General features: G+C 43.6%; 1 protein-coding gene across 1 annotated transcript; it reads left to right on the top strand.

Annotated features, from left to right (window-relative positions):
• Positions 1-13,191: 13,191 nt before the first annotated feature.
• ING2 (inhibitor of growth family member 2) lies at positions 13,192-19,604 on the top strand. Its single transcript, XM_010377915.2, has 2 exons — positions 13,192-13,511; positions 18,783-19,604. Exons 1-2 carry the CDS (start codon positions 13,340-13,342, stop codon positions 19,451-19,453), a joined length of 843 nt encoding a protein of 280 aa, XP_010376217.1. The 5' UTR covers positions 13,192-13,339; the 3' UTR covers positions 19,454-19,604.
• Positions 19,605-19,957: the final 353 nt, after the last annotated feature.

Genomic DNA, 19,957 nt, shown 5'->3' with positions numbered 1-19,957 from the left:
CCTATGTTTTCATTCATTATATTTTCCTCTACATCCTTGAGCATAGATTTGGCAGTCACTCTAAAATGTTTGTCTCCGATTCTAACATCTGGTTCATGCTGGAGTAACTGATTGACTTTGAGTCTCATTTTCTTATTTTTTCGTATGCCTAGTAATTTTAGATTCTATCCTGGACGCTTGGATGAACTCAAACATCTCCGTTCAGTTATTTAAGCCTCATATGGGCTGCTTGGAGTCTGCTCTGCACATGCGTAGTTTAGGTTCAGCAAGAGATTTGGGCAGTTTCTATATAGTCTTTAAGGCTCCTCCTTTGTGAATCTCTCTTTTCTGTGATTTCTCCTCTACTTCTCATTGCTGTGTGTTTGCATCCCTCCTCCTCACCTCTTTGGTGAGGGAGGGATTTCTACTGTAAGGTTATGGGAATAGGCTAAACACGACACTAGACACTACACAGGTGAGACAGCAGTGTACTAGTCACATATACTCACAGCCTAGCAGAGGAGAACACCTACTCCACACAGGGCCAGGTGGGGCCTGCACTTGGAAATAGACAACAACCATGGCTGCAGGCTTTGTACTATCAAGAGGATGAGGTCGCTCCTGGTTCCTGAGGGAGGACGTGACTGGTGTGAATGAATAATTCCATAAGCTGTCAGGGAACTAAAACCTGTGACTCAGGAATAGGCAGGAAATGTGCCTGATCCTTGAGCTAAGGAGCAGAGTGTGGACAGGAACTTGTAGTTAGGTCATTCAAGGGCCTCCTGATTTTACCAGATATCAAGGCAATACATGGTATTAACTTTAGACCATATACCACCCTGTGGTTGTCCTGGACTCCAACCTCTGGCTCTTCAAGCCAGTAAGTCTGCAAGTTTGAAAGTCATAGTCATTCTACATGGTACTGATGAGGGCCTGCCCCCAGGCTAAATGACATTCTTACATGATGAAACTCATGAACTGCTATTTCCTTCTTCCAAGTGTGGACTCCCGTCCAGAATTTGCCTTCTTTTTCCTGCTCTCCAGTGCCTTTTGGTAGATTTTTAAATGCTGTTCAGAATGTATAGCCGTTATTTGCAAGAACACTGATCTGATAGGAGCTATCTGGCCATTACAGGAAGCAGAACCTTCAAAGTTCCTTCTTAATCTGGGCTGCTTAGAGTCTGCCCTGCACATGTGTAGTTCAGGTAAACTGCTTTGGACACAAGCAGCTTAACCACACAACTGAAGGAATTATCAGGTGTGACTAATTATAACAGGAATTGGCATGGAGTCTTTGGGATAATAACACATGAGAACATTATCCCACAGCCGAAATCCATAACTGGAGGGCTCATAAAAAATTATTGCATAAAACACTTAAATTTTGATTTAGTACAAATTTAGATTCCATACAAATAATTCATCACACTTGAGTGGAGCTTGGAATATATCAGATAAAATCCAAGAAAAAAGTTTTTTATTTTACAGTTTTTACATACAGCTAAAGTACATATGGGGAAAAATTATGGCTATCATTTGATAATGCAGTCCTGCATCTCTTCTTAAATACCTACCATCTTTCATTAGCCTTGCTTGACTTTTACCAATTTTAATCTCTCTTTAATTCTGCCATCATTGCCAATTTGTTTTTATTTATACTTATGCTCATAAGCATTTCCCTAATGTATGTCATGTCCCTATAAAGACTACAAATGTCCTATGGACAAAGACCAAAGCCTTGATTTCATTTAAACCTTGACACTGCAGATACATATGTTGATTGTTCTTTTTCAGTGAATCCCATCAAGACTCAGATGGACAAACTGGGCTTTAAATCTCTTCAGTACTAGGTATATGGTTGTTTCCTTTGGTGATCCCAGAGGCCTCACAAGACTCAATAGCAGGCTATATATTAACACATGGCTAAGATTTATGACAGCAAAGGACACAGAGCAAAAGCAACAGGAAAAGATGTATCAGTGGAGTCCAGAGAGGTCCAACATAGGATTCTGTTGTCCTTTGTTTGCAGCTACACAGGAATTCTCTCTCTCTCTCAGCAAACTATAGACATCTGTGGAATGTCTCTGCCCACAGAAGCCCACTTGAGTCTCAGGGTCTAAGGCTTTTGTGGGAGGCTGTTCATGGATGCATACTCTGCTATGGAATTGGCTGTGGCAACCAAAACTCAGGGGCCCAATAATAAAACCAGGTGCCTATTTATCAATCTTGGTGTTTGTGCAACACAACTTGGCGAGCCAGTATGGAATGATCCAATGCTCCAGGTGTATACAACAAAATCATCATCACTAACATAAGGAACACTCCCAGGATTGTAATCCAGGGGTTGGCCAAGGTCAAAGATGGTTCCCCTGGAGACATGCAAGGGGTAAGCAACCAGAACTGCTACAGTAACTTTTTTCCTCACAAGGCCCTGCGCATCCTTGCTTATCACCTAGTACTAATTCCCGGCTTACTAACAGGAATAATACAAAGCTAATTAAGTCTGGGCATGTGAGAAGATATTTAAACCTATTTTATTGCTAAATCATTCCCTCTCATCTCTCTACCCTACCCAACATATTCTAGCCTCCAATTTCTATCCTGGTAGGTAATATTACATTTGCATTTTGTTATTCCAGAAGGTGCATAAAGTTCTTTGTTTTTTTTTGTTTGTTTGTTTTCTTTTCTTTTCTTTTTTTATATTTTTGAGATGGAGTCTCACTCTGTCGCCAGGCTGGAGTGCAATGGCACGATCTCGGCTCACTGCAACCTCCGCCTCCCGAGTTCAAGCAATTCACCTGCCTCAGACTTTATGAAGAGGCAACATATAGGGAGCAGTAGTTTATGCTGCTTAGAAGGAGGCCTAAGAAGGATAGAGCTCAAAGCTGTAAAATCTACAGGGTTCGTATCCTTGTATGATTTATATTTGTATCATTTCCCCCACAAACCTGTGTTGCCTCCTGGATTTTTCTGTTTCATACAGCCTTAACAAGATCTACCTGTGGTCCAAGCCAAAACCCTAGATGATACCTCTTCTCTCCCATCCTCTAAATACAGTCACTAAACCCAATTGATATTACCTCCTAAAAATGCCCTGATCTATTTCCTTCTTTCCATATGACCTCACTTTCCTGTTAACTGCTCCTTTCTTGCTTCTCTTTCCCTCTCCCCAAGGCCATTATTCATTTCAGCAGGGTTCTCACTCCCATTCTTTCCTAGAAAGCCAATGCACCACACACTGAAGAATAATTTTCTGAAAAAGATGTCTTATGAAATGAGGTATTATTACCACTTATCTCTATTTTCGATTGTTTCCTGTATGTTATAGATCTACTAATATCTATTTTGCTGGAAAACAAATTAATTACATCGCAAATTGAAAAAATATGTCCTTAGGATAGAATCAATTGCTTGGAGTTCTCTGAGCTGTGCAACAGAAATAATAAGAGCTGCTTCCTGTGCCTCATCCTCTCTTTGCTTTATGACATCTGGACTCTTCTCCCAATCTTTCTCCTTTCTCAATTGCTATGTTCAGATTCCTCTTCATTAAATATTTCTGCCAAATTTCATTCCTACAGAAAAGACCACAGTCAAAAAATGGTTCCTTGGCTAGTTAATATTTCATCGGTCCCTTCTGAGGGTGTAGGCAGATGTTATAGGTGGTGTTAACATATAACATCAATCTAAATTTGAATTTTAAAACATTTGATTCATAAAAGTGATAAGAATTGTTCCATATGAACCTGAAATACTCAAGTGAGATCCAGCAAAAGTTGTTAAAGCTCTCAGCAGCAAGTTGAGGGCTATGCTGAATGAGAAAAGGGTTACCTCGAACTTCTCTTAAACTGCTAAAAATTTTCCACAAAAAATGTGTTTCTCAGCCAAACTGCCTAGATTAATTCCTAAAGTGAGAAGTCTTCAGAAGCTTCAAATTTCCCAGTTGTGATACTTCTTCACTTTAATTTGTGCAATAATTTATGTGCTATGTGCTGTTAGAATGCTGGTATACTAAGACCAGACATGACTAATAAGAAAAGTAAAAAAAGTTATAAAAGTGAACTAAATCCAAATATTTGGTGTATCTACTTATCTACTCTTTTCCTGGTACATAATATTACATTTGCATTTTGTTATTGCAGAAAGTGCATAAAGTTCTTTCTTTCTTTCTTTCTTTTTTGAGACAGAGTCTCGCTCTGTCGCCAGGCCGGAGTGCAATGGCGTGATCTCAGCTCACTGCAATCTCTGCCTCCCGGGTTCTAACGATTCCCCCACCTCAGCCTTCCAAATAACTGGGACTACAGGCATGCGCATATCACGCAATTTTTTGTATTATTTTTTTAGTAGAGATGGGGTTTCACCATGTTGGCCAGGATGGTCTCGATCTCGTGACCTCATGATCCACCTGCCTTGGCCTCCCAAAGTGCTGGGATTACAGGCGTGAGCCACTGCACCCACCCAGTTCTTTGTTTCTTTTATATTTTAGATGAAGCGTAAACTTTTGTTAAAATAATACATATACCAAAAAATGAAAAACAAATGTGCAAAAGGATAAACGAAGTCTCTAGATACTGCTGGACTATTTTTCCAGAGATATTTCATCTGAATACAAAGTTAACATTGTTTAGGATATCCTAAATGTAATATCATATAAGGAAGTCACTTGGCTTTTTGAAATTATTTTTTAATCAACATGCCAATTATCAGTCAAAGACTAAGTTAGATATGCTATTGCTCTAACCCTGTATTACAACTATATATATACACACACACACATGTGCACACACACATATATACACACACAAATACACACATATATACACATGCGCACGCGCGCGCGCACACACACACACACACACACACACATATATATATATTTTTTTTACTTGAGACGGAGTCTCACTCTGTCGCCCAGGCTGGAGTGCAGTGGTGCGATCTCAGCTCACTGCAAGCTCTATCTCATGGGCTCAAGCAATTCTCCTGCTTTAGCCTCCTGAGTAGCTGGGATTATAGGTGCCTGCTACCGCACCCAGCTAATTTTTGTATTTTAGTAGAGGTGACGTTTCGTCATATTGGCCAGGCTGGTCTCAAACTTCTGGCCTCAAGTGATCCGCCTGCCTTGGCCTACCAAAGCGCTGGGATTATAGGCATAAGCCACCACACCTGGCCAGCAACTATATTTTTTGTTATTGAAAAATAGTATCACAAATAGTCTCCATAAATAAAATTTAAATATTTCAGCCCCTAAATTTTAATTTTAATGTTCTACCATCATCAGTAAGGGCTCAAATAATCATTTCTTTTTCTGATTCTTCTATTTCCCCTTAATACAGAGCTTTTTAGCTTCCAATACTTCCCATAAAATTTTCCCCCCATCTTTTATATCTTTGTTTTTAATCTAATTCTAGTACTTACTTTAGCCAGATACCAGAAGAAAATATGTGTTCTGTCACTTCAGGTACTTTCTCAAAGTCTTTTCCCTGAAGATATCATTTCTGTGATGAAAAGATGTACTAAAATATCTGCAACGTACACTACAGTTAGAACAAGAAAATGAAAGTACATCTAGACTGCAGTTAATGAACACAACCTATGTTTTTTCAAGGTAACAACAGAGAAAAAGAAATAAAATAAGATAAATTATTTGTATTAAATGAATATTTTCGTTTTCAAAATTTCGGTCTCATTTTGTAGAACTGGCACATCTAAAATTACCTGATTTAGCAAAATAAGATTTAAATACAACTTTCCAGAAACATATATATTGTGTAAAGTGAGATATACTGGTTTCATGCATAAAACAGTCAGAGAATGTCAATTTATGGAAACAAATAATTTTTAAAAATCTGTTACCCTTACCGGGCGTGATGGCTCACACCTGTAATCCCAGCACTTTGGGAGGCTGAGGTGGGCAGATCACGAGGTCAAGAGACTGAGACCATCCTGCCCAACAAGGTAAAAGCCTGTCTCTTCTAAAAAATGCAAAAATTAGCGGGGCGTGGTGGTGCACGCCTGTAGTCCCAGCTACTCGGGAGGCTGAGGCAGGAGTATCACTTGAACCCAGGAGGCAGAGGTTGCAGTGAGCCGAGATCACACCACTGCACTCCAGCCTGGCGACGGAGCGAGACTCATCTCAAAAAAAAAAAAAAAAAAAAAAAAAATCTGCTACCCCATGAAAGATAATCAATACTTACCAAATGTTGGATTAAATTAACCATGCTAAGAGCAATTAATGTAACAATAGCTCTAATAAGACCTCATTAAATAATCAAGCACTTCAAATAAATGATAGATTTAGCAAAAAGCACCTAGCCGATAGCATTAGTTTCATTTTTAAAAGACCATTCTTTAGCTAGTGCTGAAGGCATAAGGCATTGATCCTTTAAGATAAGTCTAAAGGATACACGGTTTTTAGTACTTTTGACTGGGTGGCTACTTGAAACATTATTCTTCAGGAAATTCTAATTTTCCTTCAGAGGAGATGTTAAATTTGCTGCAAGACATCACAGAAAAATATTTTATGATATCCAAGTTCTTAATTTTTTCCCATGGGTCCGATTCTCCCTTCAATAATTGTCAGCCAGAAAAAAAGATAATTATTTGTTTAACTCTTAAACTTTTAGGTCTATACTTATTTTATGGATTGTTATATGACACTGGGCAAGCTAACTTCTCTGGGTCCCAATATCATCACCTGTAGAAAAGCTGGTCTGTAGGTGATCTGTAACAGTGATCTCCATCCTCTTCCCCGTTCCTGCATAGAGGATGGTTAGGATACACTACCATCCGCAGCACTGGCTCCTCCAGCTACCCAGTTGGGCTGCCTGTTGCCTGCTCTTCCTTCCTTTGGAGAAATCGTTGATGTGAGATAACTTCAGCATTAAAAAATTATGAGTCTAGAGTGATCATGAGATTGAAAACAAACATCTGAAATCATGCAAACTTGAGATGCATTTTCTTTTTGAGACAGGGTCTCACTCTGTTGCCCAGGCTGGAGTGCAGTGGTACGATCCTAGCACACTGCAGCCTCAAACTCATGGGCTCAAGGGATCCTCCTGCCTCAGCCTCCCAAGTGGCTGAGACTATAGGTGCATACCACTGCACCCGGCGAATTTTTTAATTTTTTGCAGAGACAGGATCTCTCTGTGCTACTCAAGCTGTTCTCACGTTCCCGTTCTCAAGTGATCCTCCTACCTTGGCCTCCCAAAGTCTGGGGTTATAGGTGAGCTGCAAGGCCAGGACTTTTTTTTTTTTTTTTTTTTTTTTGAATAAAAACATCTTTTTTGTAAGGTTCTTAGTAAAAATTATAGTAATAATAATACATATAAAGGAAAGGTGAAGGCTATGCTACCACAACTTTCAATACATTCCCTTCCTGCCATTCACTTCCATTTGATGAAATTAATAGGAAAATTGCTGTACAACAAAGAGTAGCATCTGAAAGGCACTGTGCCAACCTTTACCTCACACTTTCACAGACCGGAAGAGTTCAAGCCTTTAGTTTACACATGGTTTGGCTACTCTCAGACGCTAGCCAACTGTCGGGTTTACTGATTACCTGCAAAAACATTTTTGGGTCACACAGCTCATCAAGAAAAAGGGATATCTACAAAGACATAATGTGTCATTTTTATGGATCTAGCTATTGTTATTTGTATAAGTTGAGTAATTTATATGTACTGTATCAACTATTAAATTTTGGACAAATTTTTAGGTTTCATCAGCAAAATCAGACCAAAATTTCAATTTTGAACAAAGCATAAATCTCTCTTCTCTAAATTAAAAACCCTTTCCCCTGCTTTTAGAAAACATAATTGCATAATTCAAACTCCTTCAATACTGTGACCTAGTTCCCCCTCTTGATATTATAAAGGGCTCATGTAACTATGGTAACTAGCTAGGGAAAATTGAATGTTTTTCTGGTCAGCAATATGCAAAGTATACCATATGTGCTATTTTTTCTCCTTGGGATAGCTAAGGGGATAGTATGTTTGCCTTTTTTCTTGGTTATGAAAATATGAGATCTTATTATACCGAATTTCCTCTTCACTACAGTCCCAGTCATTCACACAGTCCCTTTGTTAAAATGTTTTAGGATCATGTTTTGCTTTTAGCAGTCATCCTAAATGCTGACTAGTACTATAATGGAAAGCAGTAGGATTGACTGTATACACCAGTTAAATCTGTGTGGTCTATCACATTAACTCCACATACAGGGTGATATTGTTCAGATTTCTAATATTCCTTCTAGAGAATCTGATATTTTCTTAACTTTGTCCTTTTTTTTTTTTTTTTTTTTTTTTAAATGAGACAGTTTTGCTTTTGCTACCCAGGCTAGAGTGCAGTGGTGTGATCTCGGCTCACTGCAACCTCCACCTCCTGGGTTCAAGTGAGTAGCTGGGATTACAGGCACATGCCACCACGTCCGGCTAATTTTTGTATTTTTAGTAGAGACGGGGTTTCATCATATTGGTCAGGCTGGTCTCGAACTCCTGGCCTCAGGTGATCTGCCCACCTCGGCCTCCCAAAGTGCTGGGATTAACAGGCATGAGCCACCACACCTGGCCTAACTTTGTCCTTCAATCCCAGCCAAAGTGTTTTCTTAAAGCAAAAGAACTGCTAAAATGGAATTACATCTTGGAGTATATTTAGATACTGAGAAGAATTAACTCCAGTTTGTAGTGACTTTAATATATCTTCTTTTTATCTCTATTTAAATTTTTTCTACAATAGCATTACTTACGTAATAATCAAAAATGCTTTAAAACTGAGTTCAGTGGAGATGCAAACAAGGTTTTTTGTTTTTTTGTTTTTTTTGAGACGGAGTCTCGCTGTCGCCCAGGCTGGAGTGCAGTGGCGTCATCACGGCTCATTGACCTCCGCCTCCCGGGTTCACGTCATTCTCCTGCCTCAGACTCCTCAGTAGCTGGGACTAGAGGCGCCCGTCACTACACCCAGCTAATTTTTTGCATTTTTAGTGGAGACGGGGTTTCACCGTGTTAGTCAGGATGGTCTCGATCTCCTGACCTCATGATCCGCCCGCCTCGGCCTCCCAAAGTGCTGGGATTACAGGACTATTAGGTTTTTTTTAGTTGCTTTTTGTACTAATGAATTGATGTAAAGTTTTAGGGTTTTTCACTATAATTTAAGATGCTTCACTGGACCTTCCAGAACAAATTACACTCTAACGCAGACTCCTAGATTATTAAGGATTTATTTATTTGCATCAGGTACAATTACATTTCTTACAACACGCTATCAATTGGTGACTTTTTCATATGAGGATCTCTTCTTGAATTTCTCCATATTTAAAGCAGGGATTTTAAACTACTTGAATATCTTCCTCAGAAAAACATTGCTCTCTGCTTCACTGAATTAAACAGGGAATTAACTGCCTCTTACTGGTTTGGAAAAGACCTCATTAACCAAAAAAATGCATGGGATTTGTTGGATCCTGTTAAACCAAATGCAAAAGATTTAATGAGACAACAGGAAAATTTGAATTGTGTAGTTATCAAATGACAGTAAGAAAATTTGGGGAGATAGAATAAATGGTATTATGGATATGTTTAAAAAACTGTTATCTTGGCCGGGCACAGTGGCTCACGCCTGTAATCCCAGCACTCTGGGAGGCTGAGGTGGGCAGATCACTGGAGGTCAGGAGTTCGACACTGGCCTGATCAACAAGGTGAAACCCCGTCTCTACCAAAAATACAAAAATTAGCTGGGCCTGGTGGCACACGCCAGTAATCTCAGCTACTTGGGAGGCTGAGGCAGGAGAATCACTTGAACCTGGGGAGCCAAGATCGCCCCATTGCACTCCAGCCTGGGCAACAACAGCAAATTTCCGTCTCAAAAACAAGCAAAAAAAAAACCACTGTTATATTTTACCTATTCATATTTAAAGTATTTACAGATAAAATGATAAAAATCCAGCAAGAGTGAGGGAGTGTGAAGGGATATAGATTAAATAATCTTAGCCATATGTTGCTAAATGTTGAAGCTGGGTAAACAGTATATGAGGATTTATTGTACTATTACTTTTGCCTTTGTTTGAAAATTTCCATAAAAGTTTAAAAATATTAAAAAGTAGAAAAAAGAAAAGGATTTCATTTATTTGGTCTGACTCAAACAGAAGCTGAATTTTCTCAGCAGTCTTCTTTAGGAATCTTTCACAATTACTTGCCAGTTTGTTTTCAATCAGTTTGAAGTTGTTGCTCTCCCCAAGAGACAGGTACGGAGGCACACACAGTCCCTGCCAGGGACCTCTTAAAGTCACTGACTTAGAAATTCAAGGTAATCCCAGACTAATTTAGGGAGATCAGTTACTTATTTTTTTTTTTTTTTAGGGTTGCTTTGTGGTAGACAATAGAGCAAAGAAAATGCCTTTTTGCTTTATTCACAGGATTAAATACCATAAATTAATTTCTAGTTGCTGAGAACGGGAGATTTTAAATTTTGCATTTAGAAGACAAGAAATTCAATCTGAAGAGGCCCCATATTTCCAGTTAAGTGACCATTCAGAAGGGAAGGACAGTGCTCAATAATCAAGGTCAAGGGTTTAGGGATTGTGGCGATTTTTTTTTTCCCCACTGAATTGTTCTCCCCACACAGGCTGCTTTCGCAGGGTGGCAGAAGAATAAGCCTTCGATTAACCTTTTAAAATAAATATGGCAAGAAAAGCATGTCTAAAATAATTCATACATATACATATATTATCATACTACAGTGTTTTATAGTTTTAGATCAGTACCAGCTAAAATATTCTTTGGATTTTTTGGCTTTTTTCCAGCCTGTTCAACAGAATTGTAAAAGGTAAAAATAATGCTATAAAACGTCTCCTATCCCATGCTCATCCCTCCTATCACCTTGCTCTGTTTCTGGAGTACTCTAGGTATTCTGCATCTTTGCCTTTTTCCCCTTCTCGTTTCTAAACACTTCTGTTATCTACCTGCAGGTCACTTATCAGACTGAATAAAATCCATTGGTACATTCGGTGTCTGACCTGTAACAAGGCACCCCACATTATTTTGGACCTTTGATAAAGGCCATCTTATTCAAATTTGTGAGAAAATGAAAATAGTAGAGTTCAAGTAAAAACCAGTAAAATTCAGTTCTTCACAGTGGCCGTTTTTTTTTTTTTTTTTTTTTTTTTTTTTTGAGACGGAGTCTCGCTCTGTCGCCCAGGCTGGAGTGCAGTGGCCGGATCTCAGCTCACTGCAAGCTCCGCCTCCCGGGTTCCCGCCATTCTCCTGCCTCAGCCTCCCGAGTAGCTGGGACTACAGGCGCCCGCCACCACGCCCGGCTAGTTTTTTGTATTTTTTAGTAGAGACGGGGTTTCACCGTGTTAGCCAGGATGGTCTCGATCTCCTGACCTCGTGATCCGCCCGTCTCGGCCTCCCAAAGTGCTGGGATTACAGGCTTGAGCCACCGCGCCCGGCCCACAGTGGCCGTTTTTTGACGAGAACCGGCCGAAAGGTTTAAAGAACAGTAAAATCCCCAAATGTTCTCAGAAATACTATACATTGTACTGTCTGGGTTGACTTAATACTGGCCCAAACCTCAGTGTCCTAGGATAATAACCCAAGACGATTTCCCAGTCCTTTGAAATAACTGACGTCCTATGAAGTCAAATTGCCTGGAGTGCTTTATTTTGGTTTGAAATGTAAAAGTTCCTCTAGATAAAGATCTAGATTTCTCTTTGCAAGTCAAAAGCTAGTTACTATTAACAGCTGTTTCAAAAGTGCTCTAAATAGGTCACCATTCAGGTGTACCAACGCTGCAAACTGGATCTAAGAAGATCCAAATTCGTCACCACTCACATTTTCTTTTTAACTCAAAGGTAGTACTCACAACAGGGCTTGTTTATATAGGCATTCCATTAAAATTCTCCATGCATTCATTCTATTTGCACCCATTTCTTTCAAGAAAGTCCATCTGTAATTAAAATCAGTTCCTCTGCTTGGCATCTCGTTTACACTACACCGAAATTAAACCCCACGAGGAGATCACGTAGATTACGGGGCCGAGGGCCCGCCCGCTGACTAGGTTTTTACTCGCGTCTACATGCCCCCGGTCCCCTCCGATTGTAGTCCTGGGGCAGGACCGAGCAAAAAGTCCCGTAAAGCTGGCGTGTGCCCCACTCCGCCAGGAAGCCCCGCCGACGTCCTGTGTTTAAATGTTCTGACACACCCCAAACGCAGTTGTTTTTAAAGGCTGTCTGTGGGACCTATGCGTTGGCAGGCAGATGCCGTCCCGCATCCCTTCCCCCTAAATGACACAGAAGATTCCAGCGCAGGGGAAGGGCCACGAAACCCGCAGGGCACACGACGCCGGGGGCCGGAGGAAGCACCGCCTACCTCCCCAAACAGCCCCGCGGTGCCGGACGAGCCCGAGAGTCCGGCAGGAGGCGGGCGGCAGCCCCAGGCGAGCTCGGAGGCGGCGGGAACGCCTTGCCGCGCATGCTGGGAGCCGCCCGCCGCCCGCCGCCCGCCGGGACACGCAGTCCTGCAGGCCTCGCTCCGGGTCGTCCGAAAAGGAACCGCCTGCTGCTCCTTTGCAGGCTCGCGAGGAGCCGCACTCGGACCGCCGGATGGGTGAAAAGCCGGTGTGGCCGGGCGGAGCTGCCCCTCCCTGCAGGGAGGGCGGCCGGAAGGACCGAGCCGCCCCCCCTGCCGGGTCCCATTCGGACGCGGGGCGCAGAGACTGGCTCCCCAGGCTTCCCCTTTAAGGGGGGCGGGGCGCGGCCTGCCGTTTGGCCGCCCCCGACACCCTCCCCCCTAGCCCGGAGCCGGCAGACCAATCGCCCGGGCGGCAAAGCGAAGGCGGGAGAATGCGAACCCTCCGGTAGGCGGTAGGGGCGGGCCCCGGCCTTATTCGGATTAAGCGCTGCGCAGGCGCAGAGGCGGCCGCGGGCGGAGGGGCGGGGGCAGGCCAGCGGGAGGCTCCCCGTCAGGCACGGAGGGTGACTGGGGACAGGCAGGCGGCGACGGGCTTGTCATGGGGATCCGGGCTGCGAGACGGCACTGGTAGCATCTGGGGACTCCGAGGGGGACAGGAAGTGTCAGCGTCCGGGACCCCGGCGCCGGCCCCGCCGAGGGTATCCCCACTGCTCCGGTCCTGGAGCGGGAGGGGAGAAAGGAGGGAGCCCCAGTTTCGCCCCGCCCCTGGGCTGGTGCTGCGGGGGCGGGGAGTGAGGGCTGCTCTGGGGGGAGTGGAGATCGGGGAGCGCGGCCGTGCCCTCTCGAGCGGCTGCGGGGTCCCCGCGGCGCCGGGCTGCTGAGCTGAGGGACCGCGGCGGCCGCGGCCGGTGCATGTGCGGCTGCTGGATGCGGAGGCGGCGGCGACGGCGCGGATCTGCAGGATGTTAGGGCAGCAGCAGCAGCAACTGTACTCGTCGGCCGCGCTCCTGACCGGGGAGCGGAGCCGGCTGCTCACCTGCTACGTGCAGGACTACCTTGAGTGCGTGGAGTCGCTGCCCCACGACATGCAGAGGAACGTGTCTGTGCTGCGAGAGCTGGACAACAAATACCAAGGTAGGGGCCGCGGGGCTGCCGGCCTCGGGAGCCGGTGGCAGGGAGCCTGCCGGGGCAGTGCCACCTTCCCTTTCTCCCGTGACAGTCTCCCCGAGCGCACCGAGGGTCTGCCGAGCGGGACGGGGAGGACTGGAGACTGGGTTCGCGGCCCTTCTTGCCCCGCGGTGGGCGAGTACTTCTCTGGGGTCCCCGGAGTGGGGGTGGGGGCTGTTCGTCAGCCCCCGCTGCAGACCCAGCGGCTGCAGCTGCCGCGGAGGGGAATCAGCCATTTTAAGCAGCAAGCATTTGTTCAGGCGCTCGCCCGCCCCGTGCCGCAGACCCTGCCGCCCCGGCCCAGGACTGCAGCCGGCAAGGGCCGGAGGGAGTGAGCGGCCGGGCTCCCGCTGGTCTGCGGGTCGCACTTCCCCACCTCACTCGCCCCCACCCCGGAGTGCGGGTGCTTTGGAACGTGCGGGGGGGAGGGGGCGAGAGGCCGCGGAGGCAGACGGAGGGGGCCTTCCTCCGCGCTCCTGCCCCGGCCCGGAGGAGAGCAGTCCGTTCCGCTCTCTTGCCCCGGGAAAGTTCTCGGCCGCCCCGAGCCGCAGCCCTAGCCCAGCTCTTTCGGCAAAATGGTTAAGAGGGGAGGGGGTCCCCCGCGGGAGAGGAAGAGAGGGGCGTGTGTGGCGGGGAGGGCCCCCGCGCCGGGGGCGGGGCCTGCGGGTGTGACGTGGGGCGTGGGAGGGGCGCGGCGCGCGTTCCCGCGGGCCTGGAAAATGGCTGGTCGCCAGAGGGGCGGCGGCGAGCCGGCTGCTGGGGAGGGAGTCGAGGCTGTGTGGGGGCGTTGGTTCGGCCCCAGCTGAGTCCGAGTCGGGGTTTGCAGCATGTTTGGCGGTGATGTTTCCAATCTCTTTCCCAACCAATGGATCAGGACGGAGATTAGCAGCTCGGAGGGTCTCGGATCCTGGCTCCGCGTAGGTTCCGGGACGTGTGTCACTTCCGGGCTTCAGGAGGAAGTGGGTTGGTTGACTGGGCAACCGCCTGGCGTCCCCGAGCCCCACCTGCTCCGACTTTTAAGTGTTAAGGCGAAACCACCCTTTGCGGGCCGACCCGGGAACCCCGGACAGAATCGACCTTCCTTACAGTGTTACCACCTACTATCGGTGGTGCTACTAGGAGGGCAGTTTAAAAGGGGAAATGTGTTGCGCTTAATAACCTTGAATCGAGGAACAGACCTTGAACATAGTATGGAAACAGCCATATGAACTTTAAAGATAATTTCCTGGACCCATTCTCTGTTTTTGTAAACACTTCAGTAATCCTATAGTTTAAAAGTCTCTAAAGGAATCCACTTCTTGGGTGACATAAGTGTCTCTGATTTTTTTTTAGTTGATAAATTTGTGTTTTCTGAAATCATGGGATTCATAGGACTGATCCGTGTTTGGGGGAGGGGGTAGCGGGGGAGGGAATTCAAACTGATGCGCTGGGTCCAGACCATTATATAAATATTTATTTTACAGATTAGAAAGAGTTTAAGTAACTCGTCCAGTTAATTAGATGTAGACTATTTGGCTCCAGCTCCTGCAACTTTAGATGCATATCCTTGTTTTCAAACAATTTAAATTTTCATAAAAACTGTCCAAGGGGATTTCTACAGATACGGAGCACAAACATGAATGGTAACCTAAAAATGATACGTGCTTAATAATTGTATATTGAACCTTTCTAGTTTTTCAGATAACACTAAAGTTTGTAAAGTTTGCAGTTGCTGTTGTTGTTGTTGTTGTTTCAGACAGTCTTGCTCTGTCCCCTAGGCTGGAGTATAGTGGCTCGATCTTGGCTCACTGAAACCACTGCCTCCCCGGTTCAAACGATTCTCCTGCCTCAGCCTCCCGAGTAGCTGGGATTACAGGCACCTGCTATCACGCCTGGCTAAGTTTTGTATTTTTAGTAGATACGGAGTTTCACCATGTTGGCCAGGCTGGTCTTGAACTCCTGACCTCAGGTGATCCGCCCGCCTTTGCCCCACAAAGTGCTGGGATTACAGGCGTGAGCCACTGCACCCAGCAAGCTTGCAGGTTTTTACATTTCTTTGAAGACACATGTTTCCTTTCACAAGAGTTAAGCTATTTGAAGTTGGTAAGGGATACTATAATTTGTTGACAGGGAAATCTGCTTTCGGATCATCTATAATTGTGATGTATTAATAGCTCTGGTAAGATTAGTAATATAGTAGGCCTTACAAGACTAAGAGATTATAAAAATTCTTAGCTCTATGAAGATTGTGATTAATGATTAAAAACTCATCCAGTTTTCACTCTCTGCGCATGGTTACTGAGCTCAACTTTCACAGTTTTATATTTATATATATTTTGTGTTTCGGGTTCAGATTTCATGTTTTTTATTTCTTCACTAGAGCTTAAGTCTTTTCTGGTTTTGGATCTAATATTTCTAGCAATATTTAGTGATATAAATTATATAGGCAGTCAAATAAATTTCTCTCTCACCTACTTGAGACACTTTCAGAACTGCTGAAAACCTTATAAAGATGAGAAATAAAGAAGAAAACAATTTCACAATTGAAGTACTTATTATGGGATAGGGTTATTAGAGAACCTTTATTTTTGTTCTAGTGTTCTCACTCATTTCTTCGATAAATAACAACCTTCAAACTAAAATTTGATACTTAATTTCAAGTGCCTTTCATATAGTTTATAGAAAGTGCTTACACTGCTAGGTCAGACATACAGATCTGGCACAGTTGAAAGTCTGGGGTTCGGCCGGGCGCGGTGGCTCACGCCTGTAATCCCAGCACTTTGGGAGGCCGAGGCGGGTGGATCACAAGGTCAGGAGATCGAGACCACGGTGAAACCCCGTCTCTACTAAAAATACAAAAAAATTAGCCGGGCGCGGTGGCGGGCGCCTGTAGTCCCAGCTACTCTGGAGGCTGAGGCAGGAGAATGGCGGGAACCCGGGAGGCGGAGCTTGCAGTGAGCCGTGATCGCGCCACTGCACTCCAGCCTGGGCGACAGAACGAGACTCCGTCTCAAAAAAATAAATAAATAAAGTCTGGGGTTCGTATCTCTTGAGTTGCAGTTTTTTTCACAAGCAGAAGTGATGGCTTCCTCATGGGGTTGCTGTGGAGATTAACTGAGAAAATCTTTACCACATAGAAGGGGCTGAGTAAATGTTAAAGTTCTTGTCTTTCATTATATAAAAGGGTGTCTTAAAAATTTTTTTTATCTCATCTATCAGTGTGCTGGTGTGATATATACTGTAATTAGCCTCTAACACCTGATTATTAGGTACAGAATATTTGAAATGAGGTTTGCCTCTTATTTTTTAATCCTCAATTTTTTTATGGGTCTGAGGGAACCAGTTTCCTTATTTTTCCTGTAGGGAAATTAGGTTCTTAAGAAATCTGCTTAGATGCCTAGCTAAGCAAATGGAATAGACATGAACTTTGTTCAAAAATATGCTATGCGGGCATAAGTGCTCTTAACCATGTGGTGGCACTTTGTTATGTATTCCAGGTTAGACAGTTGTACATCAAGTATGAGTACCTGTGATTTCCAGGGAGAAGTTAATTAATGAGTTCTGTTGAATATTTGCTTTTTTTTTTGAGACGGAGTCTCGCTCTGTCGCCCAGGCTGGAGTGCAGTGGCCGTATCTCAGCTCACTGCAAGCTCCGCCTCCCGGATTCACGCCATTCTCCTGTCTCAGCCTCCCGAGTAGCTGGGACTACAGGCGCCAGCCATCTCGCCCGGCTAGTTTTTTGTATTTTTTAGTAGAGACGGGGTTTCACTGTGTTAGCCAGGATGGTTTCGATCTCCTGACCTGTGATCCGCCCGTCTCGGCCTCCCAAAATGCTGGGATTACAGGCTTGAGCCACCGCGCCCGGCCGAATATTTGCTTTTGTGTGCCTTACTTGCAGACAGCCCCAATGTATATATTTACTTGTCCAACATTTCTGTTTTTAATAATTACAGTATTGGAATATAAAACTGGTATGCCATGTGGTATGAAAAATACCATGGGGACAGAACTCTTTGAGATAGCATTACATCTTGTAAGAATAAGAAACAAAACAATTTTGAACAAAACTAATCTTAAGTAAATTTTTGGTGACATATGAAATTATATTTTCAGATTTTTGGATACCTTCTAGTGAGTCAGCTATTTTTATTTTATTTAAGTAAGTGTATTCCACGTGCCCTGCAACTAAATCAGCAGTTCAGAAAGCTTAGAACCAACTACTGATTTATCTACAAAGGCAGAATGATCCAGTGCTGACTTTATTATAATTTTGTTAGTGGTTTGGTCAGTTGATGCCAGAACCAGAATCTACTCTGGAAATAGTTTTACCCTGGAAATAGTTTCATTTTCAGAATTTCCCATGTGAGGCTAAAATAGAGCCATTAAAACTAAGATGATGGGAAGCTAAGAGTTGTTTATGCCTTCTTTGTTAAGAATGTATGATGTGAAAGTGAAGCTGTAGTGTCTCCGGAGTCATGTATGTCACAAGTCATACATTTGACTGTAAATCCTGTAACACATTTGGGCAGTAATCTGTAGCCTAGTCCTGTAACCTTTTCAAGTTTTAGAGCTGGACCTCAGCCTGCAAATTTTATATATAGGGCTGTTTTGAAGGTGTTACAGCACTTAGTAGACTAAAGTGGCATACAGTGTTCTTGCCCATTAGAAATACTTTTGATCATTAGCCAAATATCTCTTATCCTTTTTTTTTTTTTTTTTTTTTTTTGGAGACAGAGTTTTGCTCTGTCGCCCAGGCTGGCGTGCGATGGTGTGATCTCAGCTCACTGCAAACTCCGCCTTCTGAGTTCAAGCAGTTCTCTGCCCCAGCCTCCCGAGTAGCTGGAATGATTAGGGGCAACTGCCACCATGCCTGGCTAATTTTTGTATTTTTGGTAGAGACAGGGTTTCACCTTCTTGGCCAGGTTGGTCTTGAACTCCTGACCTCAGGTGATCCACCTGCGTCGGCCTCTCAAAGTGCAGGGATTACAGGCGTGAGCTACCGCGCCCGGCCTCTTATCCTTTTTAATATAGATTAATGAGTATTAGTTTTGTGTTCTTTCTTTTCATTCCTTTACTTCTAAATATACTTTCATATTAGATAATGTGGTCTTTGTATGAAATAGTTTTTAATGTATACGTACCAAAGAGGAGTATGGTTTCATGGTTTGAGTTCTAACTTCAATTCTGTAAAAAATAACTAACTTGGAAATGTTATGCCTGCTAACACATGATAATGTTCTCATTCTTTTCCTTTTTTAGAAACGTTAAAGGAGATTGATGATGTCTATGAAAAATATAAGAAAGAAGATGATTTAAACCAAAAGAAACGTCTACAGCAGCTTCTCCAGAGAGCACTAATTAATAGTCAAGAATTGGGAGATGAAAAAATCCAGATTGTTACACAAATGCTCGAATTGGTAGAAAATCGGGCAAGACAAATGGAGTTACATTCGCAGTGTTTCCAAGATCCTGCTGAAAGTGAACGGGCCTCAGATAAAGCAAAGATGGATTCTAGCCAACCAGAAAGATCTTCAAGAAGACCCCGCAGACAGCGGACCAGTGAAAGCCGTGATTTATGTCATATGGCAAATGGGATTGAAGACTGTGATGATCAGCCACCTAAAGAAAAGAAATCCAAGTCAGCAAAGAAGAAGAAACGCTCCAAGGCCAAGCAGGAAAGGGAAGCTTCACCTGTTGAGTTTGCAATAGATCCTAACGAACCTACATACTGTTTATGCAACCAAGTGTCTTATGGGGAGATGATAGGATGTGACAATGAACAGTGTCCAATTGAATGGTTTCACTTTTCATGCGTTTCACTCACCTATAAACCAAAGGGGAAATGGTATTGCCCAAAGTGCAGGGGAGACAATGAGAAAACCATGGACAAAAGTACTGAAAAGACAAAAAAGGATAGAAGGTCGAGGTAGTAAAGGCCATCCACATTTTAAAGGGTTGTTTGTCTTTTATATAATTCGTTTACTTTCAGAAAATGTTTTAGGGTAAATGCATAAGACTATGCAATAATTTTTAATCATTAGTATTAATGGTGTATTAAAAGTTGTTGTACTTTGTCTGTGACCTTAATTTTCTGCACTGCATTACCAAATATTTCCAACCAGGTAGTCTTCAGATCACCTGATGAAACGAGCAGGGAGCAGGAAGAGGGTGGTGTAAACATAAACATTTCACAAACCATGCCTATTTCATTTTCACTTAAAACTGCAATGCTATTTTTTGGGTAAACACAAAAGTTTCACTAGCATTTTAGTTATACATGCTTAAACAATTTGAGCTATAGTGGGATTTCTCTGTAAGCATCACATGATCTTGGGTACTTTAAAATACAGACACTATGCCATTTGAGCTGCTTTTTCCATAGCCCCGTTTATACCTTCGCTTGTTCATCTCTAGTCTTCCAGGGGTTTGAGGAA

The sequence above is a fragment of the Rhinopithecus roxellana genome, chromosome 2, assembly GCF_007565055.1.
Source record: "Rhinopithecus roxellana isolate Shanxi Qingling chromosome 2, ASM756505v1, whole genome shotgun sequence".
NCBI classification, from domain to species: domain Eukaryota; kingdom Metazoa; phylum Chordata; class Mammalia; order Primates; family Cercopithecidae; genus Rhinopithecus; species Rhinopithecus roxellana.
Note: the sequence above shows the minus strand (reverse complement) of the source record. Positions and strands in the feature narration are given on the sequence as shown.